Below are 16,332 nucleotides of genomic sequence, written 5' to 3' on the forward strand. Positions count from 1 at the left end.
CATAAATCAACCTAAACGATACTGAGATAGATGGAATAGGGAATTTAGTGAGGAACGATGAATATCAATTTCAAATTTGTCCACTTTTTTGGCAAAACATCAACGTCTCTTTCTCTCTGTTTATCTACCAATCCCAAAATTACTGTACATCTCCCAGTGCTTAAGACGCCGATCAGATCAGCCTTTCTGTTGTGACTCCAATTTGCCATTGTTCTCTCTGGCAGCTGTCTATAGCTCACCGTATAGACGTTTTATCTGTATCGCGCCAAGAAGCAAACCGAAACACGCCATCCACAAATAGCAGAGGGTCGGATAAACGAACCCCAGACGAAGCAGAAGCAGCAGCAGCAGCAGGTTGCTAATGTTACTTGCGTGTGCTCGAGCCTCCTTCTTTTTCCACCGTAGCATTAAATCTGGGTTATGCTGCTGCCGCATGTGCAAAGGAATGTTGTAGAAAACCGATTTCATTCACTGTTCCCGTCCATCTGTTGCAAAACCGCGTGTGTGTGTGTGTGTGTATATAGGGCTTTACGGGGCCGGGGCCGTATCGATCACCTTGCGTGAATGCTCTCGTTACTTGGAGGAGAAGATCCGTTCCAAAACCCGAGCACTACCACCCTCCCGCCCGCCTAATGATTGGCAGCATGTGATGTCTGTGTGCAATTTTTCATCCCCGCTTGTAGATTGATTCGCCCGGTTCGGTTGAGAAGAGGATGAAGAGAGTGGGAGATAAAACTTTCACCAATATCGCGAAGAAACTTCTCCCTCGATCGTTCGATCCCGGTCAATGATCGACCATGAACGGCGTGGCGATATGATGATAGCCGGTCGGTCGGTCGGTCGCTATAAGAGATTGAGATTCTGTTTTAAATCATAATCATAATACACCAGTCATCCCGGCTCTCTCCTTGCGGGGTTCGTCGCTTTTGTCAACCTTCCTCTGTACAGCGCCCTTTTAGGTCAGACAAGACGACGGTCGTCGTGGTTGGTGTAGTGTTGATGCGGTATCTTCAAGCATGTTTGCTGGTGGAAGCAGGCAAACATGTGCACAAGTGCGCGTCCCCGCGATTGCATGGCAGCCAACGCCGCCGCCGCTGCCACACCCAGCCAAAAGGGGTGCCCGGGTGCAGCGCAGCTAGAGATAGCGTTCGGCCAGAGCAGAGAGACCAACAGCCTTCTCTTCTAGCCCCATTCATTCATTCACTTTCGCTTGTGCAGTTTCCATACCGCCATAGCGTAGACGAGGTGTCCGTAAGAGCGTCACTCCAGTGAAAGCCATCGAGATACATTAAAGCCCCGCGCGCTACACCGTGGATGAATACCGTGCCAAGAGCGGTTCCCCTCCTATCAATGTCCTCCGGACGTCGGTGGTCGGTGCAGCTTGCAAAATTGTTGAAACTCTGCTTACAAGCGGTGTGTACGCATGCAGAGTGACACTAATTATCGGTAGGCGGGATCGGGAGCTGGTTCCACCGGCATCACCACCATCACAGAGGTGTGTATATATGGTGATGATTGCTGTCAAAGCATCCGCTTCATTTAACCGATTCATTTGGGGGAGCCACTTTGGCTCGGGGTAGAAAGTGATCTTGTGCTTCTGCACGCACAAAACCACCCCATATGTAACGCCGCCAACAATTCCTTCGCCAACGGAGGGAGCCACATGTTTGCGCTGGCGTACATGAAGAAGCGTATGTTTTCTCCCGCGCAATACGTAAGCTCTTCGGGCAGCAGCAGCAGCTCCGTGTACCTGTTGTTGTGTATCGATCGTGCGCCCGCTAATGGGAAAGTGAAGTATTTAGCGGATATGTAGCTCGTTTCCTACACAATGCACAAACAATTTACCATTTAATCATCGCCACACACACACACTCCGACCGCGGGTGTGTCTCGCATTTCGTGCTGCAGCAATGCGGGGGGACAGCAGCTCAAGAGTGCATCCGGCCGGAGCCGGAGTGGTATCGAGACACAGCAGAAACTAGAAACTCAACATTGCATAGAGGGAGAGTAACTGAACACTTATCGCACGCGCATGCATTGGTATGAAGAGAGAGAGAAGCAGCAGACGAAGAGAGAGAATGCATGCGGCGCGGGTGTGTGATATGCTCTGATATTCGTACGAAGAATCTATGTAACACGATATATATATTACTGCACCTGAGAGTGGCTATTGGGAAATTGGATTAGTTGGATCCGGCCTGCACATGCAACTACTGAAAGGGTGTTTGCGAAGTGTTTCGCATTATCGAGAATAAAACGTTTCGGGTGTGATGTGTGCGTGCTTTTCTTTAATTAGTTTAAGTTTACCAAGTATTTGTTTCTCTGTTGTGCGTGCAAGTCAACTTAAATTAGCTTCTATTATCAAAACATTCAATAAAGATAGGGGGACCCACTTTCATCAGTGTCGGTTTGCAACAATGTTCTCTTCCTATAGAAAAGCAACCACACAGATAACAATTGTAACAATCAAGTAGAGTAGAGGAAACATCGAGAAAGGCTTGTTGTCTTCTGGTGTAGATAAATATCAGACACCTTGTTCTTCTTTGCTACAAAAACTTCTTTTCCCCCTTTTGTTCAGTATTAATTTTACTGTTATTGACTGGCTCCATGCAAGACTTGAACTCAAGACCGGTGACGTTTTAAACCCATCTGCTACCGATTTTACTATTTGTAGAGATCGATATGTAGCTGATAGAAATGGCTTTTTTTCTCTGACCGACTCTGACCAGCATTGCGTTATTCCATATTTGGGCCACAATGTCACAGATATTTCAAGCGTCCTGCCTGGCAGGTTCACACGAGTCTAGTGTTAAATCGTGCACCGGCAAACACCGCCACCATTCCGGTACAATGATCCCATTGTACCCATACACGTCGTAGCTCACGAACCGATTGGTGAACGACGGTAACATTACTGCTGTAAAAGGCATGAAAGGGATGTGTCATCCATCCATACCTTCCATCCTTCGACCGTTCCTTCGATCAGATCTGTCTGTCGATCGTACTGCGGTTTGCATTCCGTTCCGTTCTGCTGCGCGTGTGCAATATGCAACAGTAAGGGGAAGATCGCCAGCGCACTCACTAGCACGAACGGCTGGCCTCTCTTTACACCTGCCAGCAGCAAGGGGGGATGGGGGAGTTTAAATTATGGCTTCTTCAAACCAACACAAAGAACCTAAACAACCCCGCGATAATGGCTACAGCTACAGGCGGTGGTACAAACAATGCCCTTCTCTCTCCTCCCTTTCCTCACTCCTCAAGTCAAATAGACACCAAAACCAACCGAACGAAATGCCAATCATCGGGCACCAAGAAGGCGGCTCGGCTGCCTTACACCACCCCTTTTCCACAGCAGTAGTAACTACCGCACTGTGTACAACTGTCAGTAATTATGGACATGATAGTGCCTTTAGCGCTTTAAACGGATTGCGAAAAAGAAGGGGCCTCCTCACTGTCGTCTGTGATGCCTCTACTAAAACCTCCGTTCCGTGGGCCCATCTAAGGACGCAGGTAAGCTGTAGTACTCGCTTGCAGTGGTGGCGTTTCAATGTCTCTTGGCGCGTTAACGTGCGACACACCAGCCAGCCAAAGCTCTGCCGCAAGTACCAATCAGTGATTATTGATGCTTGACGCTTGATATACGCTGGTGGGCCCTCCTCAATCTTCTCAATCCAACGTCCCAATCCGGTGCGAATCGATGGAAAAACTGTCCGCCGCCTCCGTCTGCATGGGAAATTAGTGACTTTTAAGAATGTGTTCTTCTATCCACTATGTCTAACCTACATTTTTTGCCTCTCTTGTTTCCCCCGCTTTTGTTTCAGACGGCTTGTGAAGAACTATCAACCCAAAAAGAGCAAAGAGGACGAAGAGAATGAGTAAGTAGCGATGAAGCGGAACAAATGGACTGTCGAAAACAACCAAGCAATGTCCGTTGCATCTGTGTAACGGTGCTCCAAGAGAGAAAGACGCTGATTACAATAATTTTGTTGTACTCCACATAGAGTGTGACAGGTCGTATCGGCGGATCCCGGTCTCAATATCTCTGCTTGGACTGTGCTTGATTATACAGAATCAGTTGTTTTGCAATCCAATACTAATTTTACTGTTTCTTTGCTTACCTAGATTTTCCTCCCTGATTGCATTCAAAAACGTCCTCAAGGAGGTGGCCGACCTGGCCGGGCAGCGCGAGGTGGTGGCGGAAAACCTCCAGAACCAGGTGCTGCAGGGCATCCTGCTGCTGGCGAAGAATCTGCGCGAGGAGCGCAAAAAGGCACTGAACCAGGGCGCCACCCTGACCCAGTCGCTGCACACACAGATCGGCACGCTGGATCGGGCGAAGCGCAGCTACGAGAAGGCGTTCCGCGAGGCGGAAAAGGCGATCGAGAGCTACCACAAGGCGGACGCCGACTTCCACCTCAGCCGGGCGGATGTGGAGAAGCAGCGCGTCAACATGAACATACGCAACAGCCAGTCGGAGGACGCGAAGAGCGAGTACGCGAACCAGCTGCAGATTACGAACAAGCAGCAGCAGCAGCACTATCAAATAGCACTGCCGGAGGTAAATTCTAACAGGCCCCTTGGGTGTATGTGTGTGTGTGTTTGCATTCGACACGCCTTGCTGTAATCGTACCGTTTCTGTGTCGATCCGTCTTGCAGGTGTTTAACAGGCTGCAGGAGCTGGACGAAAAGCGAACGCGCGGCATGAAGGAATTCATCAAACGGTCGGCAGATGTCGAGTACGAGGTGTCGCCCATCATTGCCCACTGTCTGGAAGGGATCGTGAAGGCGGCCGACTCGATCAACGAGAAGGACGATTCGATGATCGTAATAGAAAAGTATGTTCAAATGGTTTTAGGAAGTCGTTGCGCAAGCGCCAGTGTATTGGAAGCTCATTCATTCTTTTGCCTGCTTGCGTTTTAGGTATCAGTCCGGCTTTCAGCCACCGGGAGACATACCGTTCGAGGATCTTTCCAAACCCGACCCGGACGCCGCGAACAACTCGCAGACGCATAACTCCAGCACCGGACTGAACCACATGACGGGGAAAGGCACCACCAAGGACAAGCTTAAGAAGCGCGTTGGCATTTTCGGTATCTTCACCGGCAACAAGGTAAGCGAAACGGCAACCGGAAGCACCGGAAGCAGCAACAATACGACCCTAAGAGCGGAAAATTACGAGACAAAAGGGTGATGATGTGTCGTACAATTAGCTTGTTGAGTTCTTCCTTTTCTGTTACATTTGTTTATCCTTCATTTAAATCAATGTTTCTGTCTACTTGTTCAAAAATCGATAGAAATGTTGTACTAATAACCTTTTTTTCTTTACGTCTCCAATTTCGTCCCGTAACCATCATAAAATCATCACTTTGCTTCCAATGTTACATTCGTGCCATCCTACATTTCCTTCTGGTACTCCCGGTTATCCTTGAACCAAACATCTATTGCGACGATGAAATCAACCAAAAAAAAAAACAAACCCTCAAATACCAAAACAACAACCCAAAACTCCTCTCCCACTGCACAATCGGGTGTTGTTGAATGGATGGAAATGAACCATTCTACCACCACATAATGATAACCGACTGGCGCGATATCATTTCTTCCTGGACGCTTGGAGTGAGTATTACTGCGTGTGTATGTGTGTATGTGTGTGTGTACACGCACCACACACACACTAGCCTTGACACTTGTGGCCATTCTTTTGGACCGACACATACTACTCCTTGAACCACACCACAAGAACACAGCACGTGTGCGCCTGCTGGCCTGCTACTATCACCAAACGCTTTTCCATTGCAACACAACAACTATATCTCAATATGCCTATCGTTTGTGTGTGTCTTCGTGCTTAATCGTTTGCCTTGTTGCTCCTTCTCGCGGTTGCACTACCTCACGGCGTTGACAATAAAAGAAGTAAAAAACGGTCTCCTTCAGCACAAATCTCCCCGTTGGCGAGAAGAAGGTTCCTTGTGGGTCTGTTTGGGTTGAGTTTATCCTAACCCGTCTTTGGAGTGGGTGTACACACCACATAAACCGAGAGCACACCACATCACTGATTTCTTTTCGGACAGCAGGCATAACTCGCACTGGTGCTCCACTGGTCTTAATTTAAACTAGCACATCTTTCACTTGCTTGTTCCCGGTCATGCGATCTCGCACCCTGTTTTAAAACGAAACTACTTGACGGTACTTACGCTAAGAAGGCATCTCGTTACTCACGCATGTGCTGCAACTGTAGGTGGTGGACGTATTTTGTTTGTTTGGTGTACTTGGGGGCACTTGGCGAAATTAGCGGGTTTTGTTTTCTTAATGATTTGTACTGCGAAATAGTAAGGGCCGCCGTTTCACAAATCAGTGGACAAGCGTAGGTGGACACTTGACTAACACCAACGTTCAGATGTTTCGGGCATTATTTAAGATTACAACTTCATATCATTACCATGACATATTTTGTTAGAAATGTAAACATTTACGACATTTTTTTAATGATTAGGAATTTATGGTCAGAGGTATCCATGAGTCAGTTTGGATGATTGTCATTTTATTGATATCGGAAGCCTTTTGGTAGATGATCAATGCTTATCGCCTGTCTTATCTTCTCGATGATACAGCCATTTTTTTGGTGATTGGATTTTATTTGCGCGCTAAAGTTTATTGTAAGGGCTGCCACTGTACGTGGCACCTGAGGAAAGCTGACGCCAAACGAATAAATAATTTGCAAACGCGGATTTAAGCAAACAAATTTTGGTTCATTGACATTATGATAAGATCATACCAAACCGCTTTTTTGTTGTTACAACATACTGTACGTATATATTTACGATGGACATTATTTGTCCTCTTCGTTACGCTTTTTCCGCAACAACCGAACCAGAGGTGCATACCACAACGATCCTCTCGGCGCTTCGACGCTTTTTCATATGTATAAAGTTTGCTCTGCTGAATTCAAATGAGCGCTTACGAAACCGACCCGACCAACAACAAAGCGACACGAACCAGTCCTTCAAACGCAGACGAACGGACACATGGGACATTCCCGCCCTGGATGACGCGACGCCAGTGTGTACCGCACCGTCACCCTCGCACAGTATCCTTCCGGCTCTCTCTGTCACCGAGATTCCGTCTCGGCCGCGACATGGTTTCGATTTTCTTGCGATCGATAAACGTTCGGCGGCGGAGTCGGCTGGAGGACAACGACAACAACACTCACCCCATTCACGTGCTGCGTGCAAATTCAGCCACAAAGCAGACGCGCGCGGGCACCTCTACTCCACGCCGCACGAATGCCCCCGATCTCTTCCGCGCTCTGTCCGCCAATAATGTGCAACGTGACCTGCCATGTAAAGTGTTTAATGTCGGTCGGCACGCAAAGTTATACCGTTTCGCTTTTGCTTTTGCTGTTGTGTTTTTTTTTTTGCCTTCCTGTTGCTGCTACTGCCAGTGTTGTTGCGTGCCGCTGGTGGATGAGAATTAGCTTTAGCCGTGCCCGTGTATTATCCCTTCGCACTCGAAAGGGATTCCAATGAGGCTACAGTCGAGGCGCGCGTGATGTAATCTATACGGGTTTAGATACAAACGCGCACGCACGCACACACTTGTTGCCGTCCGGCCAGGATTCGTTTGCGTGTGTGAAGAATCGGTTTTATCGCAGACGCAGTGACTCATTCCAAATTCCGCTTTTTATGTGCCTTATTAATTAGGCTTTCTGTTTGCAGTTCCCCTACCGTTCCTATATGTCCTGATTCTTTATCACCTACGATTAAGTCCTAATTTCCTACCCCTTTCTGTTCCGATTCGTGTTAATGTTACACCGATGCTTTAGCTGTGTCACTGTGTATATTCTTTCAATCCCTTTTGAATGTGTGTAGCATAAAATAGTGTGTTTCTTTAATTTCATGCTGCCTTTCTACTCCTGAAAACACACTACACACCCAAACCACCCTCGCACGACAAACAAAATTATTACACATGCTTATAAACAAATTTATTCTAAATTTTCTATAATTTTTCATTTGCTCATCAAAATTCGCAACCCATTCGGACTATTCGGCTTTTCGCATCTTTACATACGTTTTTGGTGGTGGTCTTGGTTGGTGGTGGCTACTTCTTTCGTGTGCCGGGCCTGTTCGGTGTTGTTTGTATATGATGCTTTATTGGATGTGTTTGGTTTGCGCTTATGACACAACACCTCCTGTTCGCGGTTTTTATAATTCCATCCGGGAAAATAAAACCACACTTAACTAACAAACACACTCAAAACCCCAAACACAAAAACGCAATTTGTTGTGTGTTGTTCCTCCTAGAAGATTCTCGAAGCCTGCATTAATGTGAAGGTAATCAACATCGTCCGCTTATGCTGGATGAAACTACTTTCTCTCTGAGTGTGCAAATTGGTATTGATTAGATTTTTGCTGTGTTTTATGTTTTGTTGCTATAGTGTGACGCTAGCTATTACTTGTTTTATATTTTGTATTATAATACAATATTGTCTGTACCATGTGTGATTTCTCTTCGTTTTTATCTCACTGTGTTTGTGTGTCCTTTAGTTTAATTGTGTTGCGTGTCCTTCCCATTGCATGCCGTTGATTCTATCACACAGCACTTGATTCTACCTACAACAGTCGTCTACAAACTGTACATTTTGCTAGAACAGATTAGATTTTTCACAACAAAAAAAGGAAAAGAAACGATTAACATCTTCCCGATCGCTTTCGTTTTGTAGAACAACCTTTCGACGGACGGCCTGAAGGAAGATTTCAGCGACCTGCCACCGACGCAGCGGCGGAAAAAGCTCACGGCCAAGGTGCAGGAGCTGCAGCAGAAGGTCGCCCAGGAGCAGGCGGCCAGCGACGGGCTGATGAAGATGAAGGGCGTGTACGAGGCGAACTCGATGCTGGGCGACCCGCGCACGGTCGAAGAGCAGCTGAACGAATCGGTCAACCGGCTGGACAGGCTACGGCACGAGCTGCTGCGCTACCAGAAGCTGCTCGAGCAGGCCAACAACCAGTCGTTCATTCAGCACAGCCCGCAGTCGAACCGTGTGATACAGAACGGACAACGGTCGTCCAGGTGAAGCATTAGTGTTGATTTACGAATTCACGCAGTGGCCCTCAAAGTGGTGCCAAATAATGTGAAAAAATGTGGTCCAAAAATATTTACATCGTTTTCTTCTCGCTTCAAACACCCCCCGTTTCAGACATTCCAACGGTAGCAGTAATCACGAAAACAGTCACGAAGATAACGGCGAAGACCATCCAGACGATGCCGGTAGCCTTAGCAGGTCAGCTTCCGAAAGTAGTGTACAGCAAGCGCAAAATGGGCTTAACATTAACAACAACGGGTACAGCTCAACAATTGTTTCTTGATTCCCTCTTCCCAATTGCCTCTATCGCCCCGCCGTGTAGTTGTGTGTAGCTTTTGTGTAGTTCACCTTCACAAGTATCTCTGTATGCCTTTTTTGTTGTTATTAATTAATTAAATTGTATATTATTTTCGCTCCGAATCTACACAGTCGTCAATTGAACAAAAATAACACATTGATGTATATAGTACTGCATACAAACAATCTCTAATAGTTATGATTTGTTTAACACCTCTGTCCTTTTAGTATATATTAGAATTCCTTTCGCTAGTATCCCTCCAAGCCCTACTCTTTCTCCTTGTAAAGCGTATTGTCAACACGCTCTATTCGAACCAAAGTCACTAATATTGCCGTGTCTGTGTGTCCGGTCGTTCTTCTTTCGCGTCCCACAGCAGCTCGGCGAGTCCGGAAAGTGGACTGGGCACATCGCACACCTCGCTGCCGGGATCCGGCCAGGGCAGCACGAACGAACAGCCAATGAACGAGGAGTTCTACGAAGCAGATACGCCCCTGGGCACGTGTCGGGCGCTCTATCCATTTGACGGTAATGCATTTTCCCAAAAACCTAAAAATGATGATCACTTACATAAGTTTATCTCTCTCTTTTATTGCAGCAACGAGTGAAGGCAGCATTCCAATGTCGGAAGGGGAAGAATTGCAAGTGATAGAGGTGGACCAGGGCGACGGCTGGACCCGGGTGCGGCGGTTTAGTTCGAAGGGCTGGGAGGAAGGATTCGTACCGACCAGCTACATTGAGTGTACGCTGTACGCGTAGGTATGTGGGAGCAAAATCGAACGTAATCGCTCAATTTAAGTACAATTTCTCTAACAATTCTTCTTTTTTGTAGTGTTGATCACCGAATCAAGTTAAATCTATCCCCCGCTCTAGGGTGTGATGATGCTGATATGATGTCAGTGAAGGAGCGGAATTGCACCCGTAATCCCAAAATGTAAATAGTTAATGTAAAACGGTGGAGAAACGCCGGCCCTGCAGCACATACATAAATGTATGCTTTAGTCGACAAATAGTAGTGGCAATTTATTGAAAAACAAAAGCACAGCGCTTTGCAAGAAAAGGGACATCATTTGGACCACAAAGCCTAGGCGAAACGGGACAGTAAGAACAGAGGATATAATATATGCTACAGTTGCTTGCTCTACTACGCTAAACAATCGTTCAAAGGCCGCACTGGTATGCGGACAGAGAGACAGCAGCAGGGAACGGAAAAGCATTCGTATGTCATCAGCCTTATGTGTTTCTCCGCTTTGGGTGGATGGTCGTTTAGGAAATTTATGCTACTTTCTTTTTAAAAAGCAAATATCATAATGCGATTGCGATGCAAATACAATGCTTTCCATTTGCCGCGGTATCAAAAATCTGGCTACCGAACAATGATGTTTGCTTTAAATAGGTACGAGGTGTGCGAGATACGGCTTGCGCTTTTTCAACCGTGTTAGTTAGATTCTTTTCTTTTTGTGTATTTTCTTCTTTTTAATATGAAAATAGCAATTGACTGTTGCGTCGAAATAAATCACACTTGAAAGCAATGCGCTTCAGGAGCAAACAAAGAAAAAGGAAAACACGAATGAAACTCTCGAATCAAAGTGAAAAAAGGAAAGTTCAGTCACCGGGGTGAGTGATCAAAAAGCATAATAAACAAATACGAAACAAATAACTACCATAACTACGGACGGAGATACGAAACCATATACTATCGTGCGTAATCTATTGCCATGAACTCTGTTCAATTTCGAGGAAAAGATAAACTATAATACAATTATAACACGTTTAATGCAGTGTGTGCAGCGCACGGCTCTAGTAAAGAGAGGGAATATCGTAAAATATCCATTCAACATGATTAGTAGTGGACATTTTATGATTAAAAAAATGTTTTTAGTTTTTGTGTTGCTCCCTTTCTTTCCATCATTTTTGTCACTAGTTTTTTTTTATTGATGCGAAAGGATTTTTTTTTAAATAGAGCTTCTGTATAATTACTCCTGCGCGCGCGTGTGAGACTATGCACAACGAGGAGTTTAAAGTTGATATCAACACAAAATATCATCCTATTCAAAACATCATCATCGTCATCAATCATTATTGCATTGTTTGGAAGCATCAACAGCACTACGATGAGTTAAGCAAAACAAAAAACAAGCTAGTTTAGATTTAAGAAACTAAATTGGAGCGAAAAAGCGAACGAAAGGGGTAAAAAACCATAATCTTTCGCTTTTCGCTCAAGTGAAACACAGAAAGGACAGAAAGTGCAAGCAGCAGCAGCAGCAGTGGGCTGTAATAGCTGCTGGGTGGTGTTTAAGTGTATTATTGCTGTGTAATGTAGTAGTGTCCCCTACTCCTTCCTCACTTTCTTCGTCACACATTCGCGTCCACATATAATCTTTACAATTGCGTTGCTTTTCGCGGTGGTGAGCGATTTTTGTTTCGGAACACCAGCAGTAGATACTAGGCTAGAGCTAGAGTTACGGCGCATGTAAGCAATGCGAAACAAATCAAAAACATATACACGTACCGCCCTCTGGTTTCTGGTCGTCCCAATCTCGTCTAGTTTCTTCGGTCAGTGAAATAGGGGAAAAACAGATGTAAATCCACGAACTCTAACATGCAAAACCATTCAATACAATTTCAACCTTCAGCGGTAGCTCTAAGGCGCTACATAATCACGTTCGCGTTCAATGCAGATAAATAGTGTTGGTAGTTTAGAATGCCAGTCAAACCGGGAAATAATTCCTCTTTTTGTCCACTAAAATGATAATGAAAAAAAAACTGTAAAACACTCAACCTACCCAAAGCATGCCGAAATGTAGCATGTTTGTAACATACACACTTTAGGGTCAGCTAGTTGTGATTCACTCCTATTTCCTGATATTCAAAATAACAAAAAAACGTATACTGAAACGCGTATTGCTAAACAAAAAACAAAAAGTCGTAGAAAGAACTGAATTCCATTTACTACATCAGATCGCATCAAAGCGGCGTAGCTACTGTTCACATCTTCATATTCAACTCTGTAATAAAATTTGCTACGTTTTGAAAGCATATAAAAGCAGCAACACTCTATATTTATACATTAAAAAGAAAGATATTTACGAACTAAACAAAGAAAGTAACTAATCCTAAATATGCTCACAGTTTTGGCTCCTCTCACCACACCTTCGGCGGGTGTTGTAACAAACAAACAAACAAAAGAACACAAAACAAACGACAGAAGTGTCCCTTAACGCTTGTTCCGGTGAATAATGGATCTGTTGAGCAACAGAAACACATAATTATTCTATCTACAGCTCTAGAGTTACCATGCCTGAAAAAGTCTCTTAACAAATATACAAAAAGTGGCATTAACAAAACGATGTTGAAAAAAATGTGAAACGACAAACAGAACTGATTGGAATACAAAAGAGGGGTGAAAAGGAGAATAATGAAGAAAAAGATAGACGAGAGCGGGGACGACGGAAACAAAATGACGTGAATTTCTAGATAAAATAGAGAAGGAATAATGAATTGGCAGGCGTTTAGATTTAAGTTTTGTAAATTAACGGACAAAATTTAACACCATTTACACAGAAACAGAATGCAGAACGAAAGAGAAGACAAAACAAATGCGGTTATAATCCTGACCTTTTTCCTTGAAAGCGAGAGAAAGATTAAACGCGCGCGTAAAGCGATCTCGTGTGAGATCGCTCCCTCTCGTTACACCTTGATGTCGTTCCATGTGCGACCATTCTTAGCAATCTTTGCTGCTAATGATGATTAAATTGTGTGTGTTTGTGGAGAAGAACGCATGTAATGAGCAGCGTCCCGACAACGGTCTCTCATTTCATTATTTAAACGTAAAAAACCCCCCACAAACAGACGCAAACAGCAAAAACAAAACAAGGCAGTATAAATAAACAAGCAAAAACTATACTCATATGTGCGCGATCGTACTCTCTGTTCATTATCTCAGTATGTTATCATTTGCTTACACCAAGATCCCGGCACGCATGATTACTGACCGAGCGCGGCCGGTGCACCAACGCCGTCTTCTAGACGCGATGCTTGGCTATCTTCTGCCAGTGCGCGGTTCGTTTCGGGTATCATAGCAACCAGCAGGCTGGCGCGCATATCGACGAGAAGCAATCGCTGCTCGCTAGTACACACCGCTGGCTCGACCGTGGCAAGTCGGGACCAAAGCTGACGTCGCGTCGCACTATCGAGCACGGGCACGGTACCGTACACTGCCCGTACCCAGTGTGTCCAACAGTCGGGCACACCTTGCGCCCCAGTACACGACGATCCGATGCGTCTCAGTGCCACGTGCAGGTGCTGGCCGGTAAGCTTTCGTTTCGAAAGCAGCATGGAAGCGTTTAATCGAGCCGTTGGGGTGACTTTCTTCATCGAAAGTACGCGCACCAGCGTTTGCGTGTCGAACATGGCCACCAGTAGGCTGGTTCGCGTTTCGTCGCCGGACAGCACGGAGCGTTCCTGCAGGATGGCCAGCTGCTGGTGAAAGATGAGCTGAGCGCCAAAGTCATCCGGCTGCAGCTCCAGCCACTGTATGCGGTGTAGCGTCGCTGGCAGGCGGCCGAAAATCGCTTGCGCACGCTTGCCGTCGTACACGTGCGCGGCCGCACCGGCCAAGATGGCCTGCAGTTTTTTGCGCGGCTCGGTAACGTTCTTTTCAAACGTGCGGGTGTTGGAAAAGCGCTGCGAAAGTAAAAGGAGGATGAAACATTCGTTAGGTAATAGTTAGTGGGAACAGTAAACGTCATCATCATACCGAAAGACCATCGATGACGTGCTTCACCAGAAAGCTGGGAATCTTCCACCGCTTGTAGTAGAGGATGTTGACCGATGCGATCAGATTGTAGACGTAATCTAGCTCCACATTGCAGCCGCCGCCCGCCCCACCCTCGAGTAGATCGAGATGGCGCACCGCAAACACGAAGCAAATGCTTTCGATGCTAAGCCGCGCGCGCGGAATGCTCAGACAGAGAAATCTAGCCTTCGCCAGCATGTCCAAATCGATGGCGTTAATCATTGTTTCGATCAGCGCCAGGAATGCTTTAAAATGACGAGCCCGTTTTACCGGCTCGTAGCGAAACAGGCTGTGCGCTAGCACCAGCGTAAGGACGGTTTTGGTCTTCCGAAGCAACACCTCATTGCGCAAGTGTTCGGCAGCGCACAGCAAGCGTACGAGCCGGCGCGTACCACCGCCGGCGGCGTCGGCCAGCGTGCGCACAATGTCGAGCTTCAGGTGCAGGTAGATATCGCGCTTGAGCAAATTGTACAGCACAAACAGGAGCAGCTCAAAGCACCGGACATCGCACCGTTCCGTCACCAGGCGGGCGAATATTTGCTCGTACGCCAGCCGCAGCAGAACCTCCACCGGATGTACGGCGGTGGACTGTGGGCTAAGGAAAACGTCCAGCAGATGGTGGGCCAGTACGGTCAGCTCGGTTGCTATGGTAACATCATCTTGGAGCGCTTTCGTGGAGCTAATGGCAGTACGCACGAGCGCACTGATGCCACACTGGCCGTAGAGGGTCGGGCTGGTTTTACACCAATCCAGCAGGGAGCGTACCGCTTGCAGAATGGTTTTACGGTCCGGAATGCTTACGATCGGGCAGCGGTACATTAGCACCAAGATACACTTCATCACCTGGACTGGGAATGAGCTGCCGCCATTGGCGCCGCTTTCTAGCACCATCGAAGAAATTCTACCGAAAGAAAGAATAAAACGACTAAACGACTAAAGCTAACTTAGCCGCCCGGACACGGTCCCACACATACCTGCTCATGTAGTTTGCCAGTTTGGCGCAGTTTTCCCTGCCCAGCACGCTTGAAACGTAGGACAAAAGCTTACGGTACGATCCTAGTACCTCTTCTGTAGCAATACGGTCTCCTAGCAGCTTTAGTATGATTTCCATTGCACAAGCAATTGACTCGTAACGCACCTCGTAGCACTGATTGAGCCGGATACAAAGCTCCCTCACCTGTTCCTCACGCAACGGTCCCGCACTCTGGTGAGCCTCGGCGTACATCGACTGCATCAGCAACCTTTTCTTCTCCGGGGTAAGCGAAATGGCGTAAACGCTACTGATAGCAGCACGCCGAAAGTTTGTTCCTTTATTCATGGTTGATGCGGGGAAATGGCAAATTGTTGCTTTTTGTCCGTTGGATTCCGCTCGTGGCAACGAACGACTAGTGTCATACCATAACTACGCCTACTAAATATGCTACGCTGTGTTCTTCTTGGAAGATTCAACTGAACTTTAAGTAATCGGTCAGTGGGAAATAATAAAATCCTATTGTTTTTTATAGTGCAAATTTGTATTGCCTACCTTGATCGAATATATCGGTTAATTAACGGTAAATGTACCACGTAATGATTGTGAAATAATCATCAACAGTTTTTGTTTGCTGAAACTAGACCATCTACTTCCCACGTACCTACGGGATTAAAGCATTTTAGATAGGTTTTCTTAATTAATTTTAATCAAAATCAGCGAAACCTTCAAAAAACGCAATCAAATCGTGTTTTGTTTGGAAATGTAACGGTTGCGAGCGTGTATTTCACAGTGTCGTAGTGTAAACGGCGCTTTATAGCAACTGCTGTCAAACGGATTCCTTGCATGGTGATGGACCAGCACCGCTTTGTAATTGTGACACTTTGCAACAATAATTTTGAGGATTAGTTAGTTCTACTTGTGACAAAATAAAGATTTTGTATTCATTTAAGTTTAAAATTATTCTATGAGCAGCGCAAATAGTGAAATTAATGCCGAAAATAATATTTCTTTTCTGTGATCCGGAACAATCAATACCAGCAATCCGGATCGGAGTCATAAGTTCTGCTGTCACACCAAGACGGTGCCAGTTGCGAAAGGTTAGTTCATAATTTATAATGATCAAATCAATTCCATACAAAAGCTTATCCGAAATTAAAGATTATAATAAAATTAAAATTGAATTA

General features: G+C 45.9%; 2 protein-coding genes across 9 annotated transcripts in view; one reads left to right on the forward strand and one right to left on the reverse strand.

Annotated features, from left to right (window-relative positions):
- The window catches only part of LOC120961017 (formin-binding protein 1-like), a 68,812-nt gene extending 55,523 nt beyond the window's left edge, over positions 1-13,289 (forward strand). For 3 of the 8 annotated variants that reach the window (XM_040384561.2, XM_040384562.2, XM_040384564.2), the window contains exons 4-12: positions 3,822-3,875; positions 4,123-4,558; positions 4,657-4,835; positions 4,921-5,110; positions 8,723-9,069; positions 9,197-9,340; positions 9,754-9,905; positions 9,976-10,136; positions 10,210-13,289. In XM_040384561.2, coding sequence (XP_040240495.2) covers positions 3,822-3,875; positions 4,123-4,558; positions 4,657-4,835; positions 4,921-5,110; positions 8,723-9,069; positions 9,197-9,340; positions 9,754-9,905; positions 9,976-10,136 — 1,663 coding nt within the window. In that variant the 3' untranslated portion in view covers positions 10,210-13,289. The remainder of the gene's footprint in view (positions 1-3,821; positions 3,876-4,122; positions 4,559-4,656; positions 4,836-4,920; positions 5,111-8,722; positions 9,070-9,196; positions 9,341-9,753; positions 9,906-9,975; positions 10,137-10,209) is intronic. The other 5 variants (XM_040384570.2, XM_040384567.2, XM_040384565.2 and 2 more) reach the window with 5 other exon arrangements.
- Positions 10,843-16,021, reverse strand: LOC120961016 (uncharacterized). The gene is made up of 3 exons (XM_040384560.2): positions 15,150-16,021; positions 14,137-15,076; positions 10,843-14,063 (listed from the first exon to the last, which is right to left on the reverse strand). The coding sequence occupies exons 1-3, from the start codon at positions 15,491-15,493 to the stop codon at positions 13,365-13,367; spliced, it is 1,983 nt and encodes a 660-aa protein (XP_040240494.2). The 5' UTR covers positions 15,494-16,021; the 3' UTR covers positions 10,843-13,364.
- Between the last annotated feature and the right edge of the window lie 311 nt (positions 16,022-16,332).

The sequence above is a fragment of the Anopheles coluzzii genome, chromosome 2 (assembly GCF_943734685.1).
Source record: "Anopheles coluzzii chromosome 2, AcolN3, whole genome shotgun sequence".
NCBI lineage: Eukaryota > Metazoa > Arthropoda > Insecta > Diptera > Culicidae > Anopheles > Anopheles coluzzii.

Coding starts and splice junctions, on each gene's coding strand:
- LOC120961016 (XM_040384560.2), bottom strand. CDS start 15,493: ATGAATAAAGGAACAAACTTTCGGCGTGCTGCTATCAGTAGCGTTTAC. Junction 15,077..15,149: donor CTGGCAAACTACATGAGCAG/GTATGTGTGGGA, acceptor TTCTTTCGGTAG/AATTTCTTCGATGGTGCTAG. Junction 14,064..14,136: donor ACGTCATCGATGGTCTTTCG/GTATGATGATGA, acceptor TTACTTTCGCAG/CGCTTTTCCAACACCCGCAC.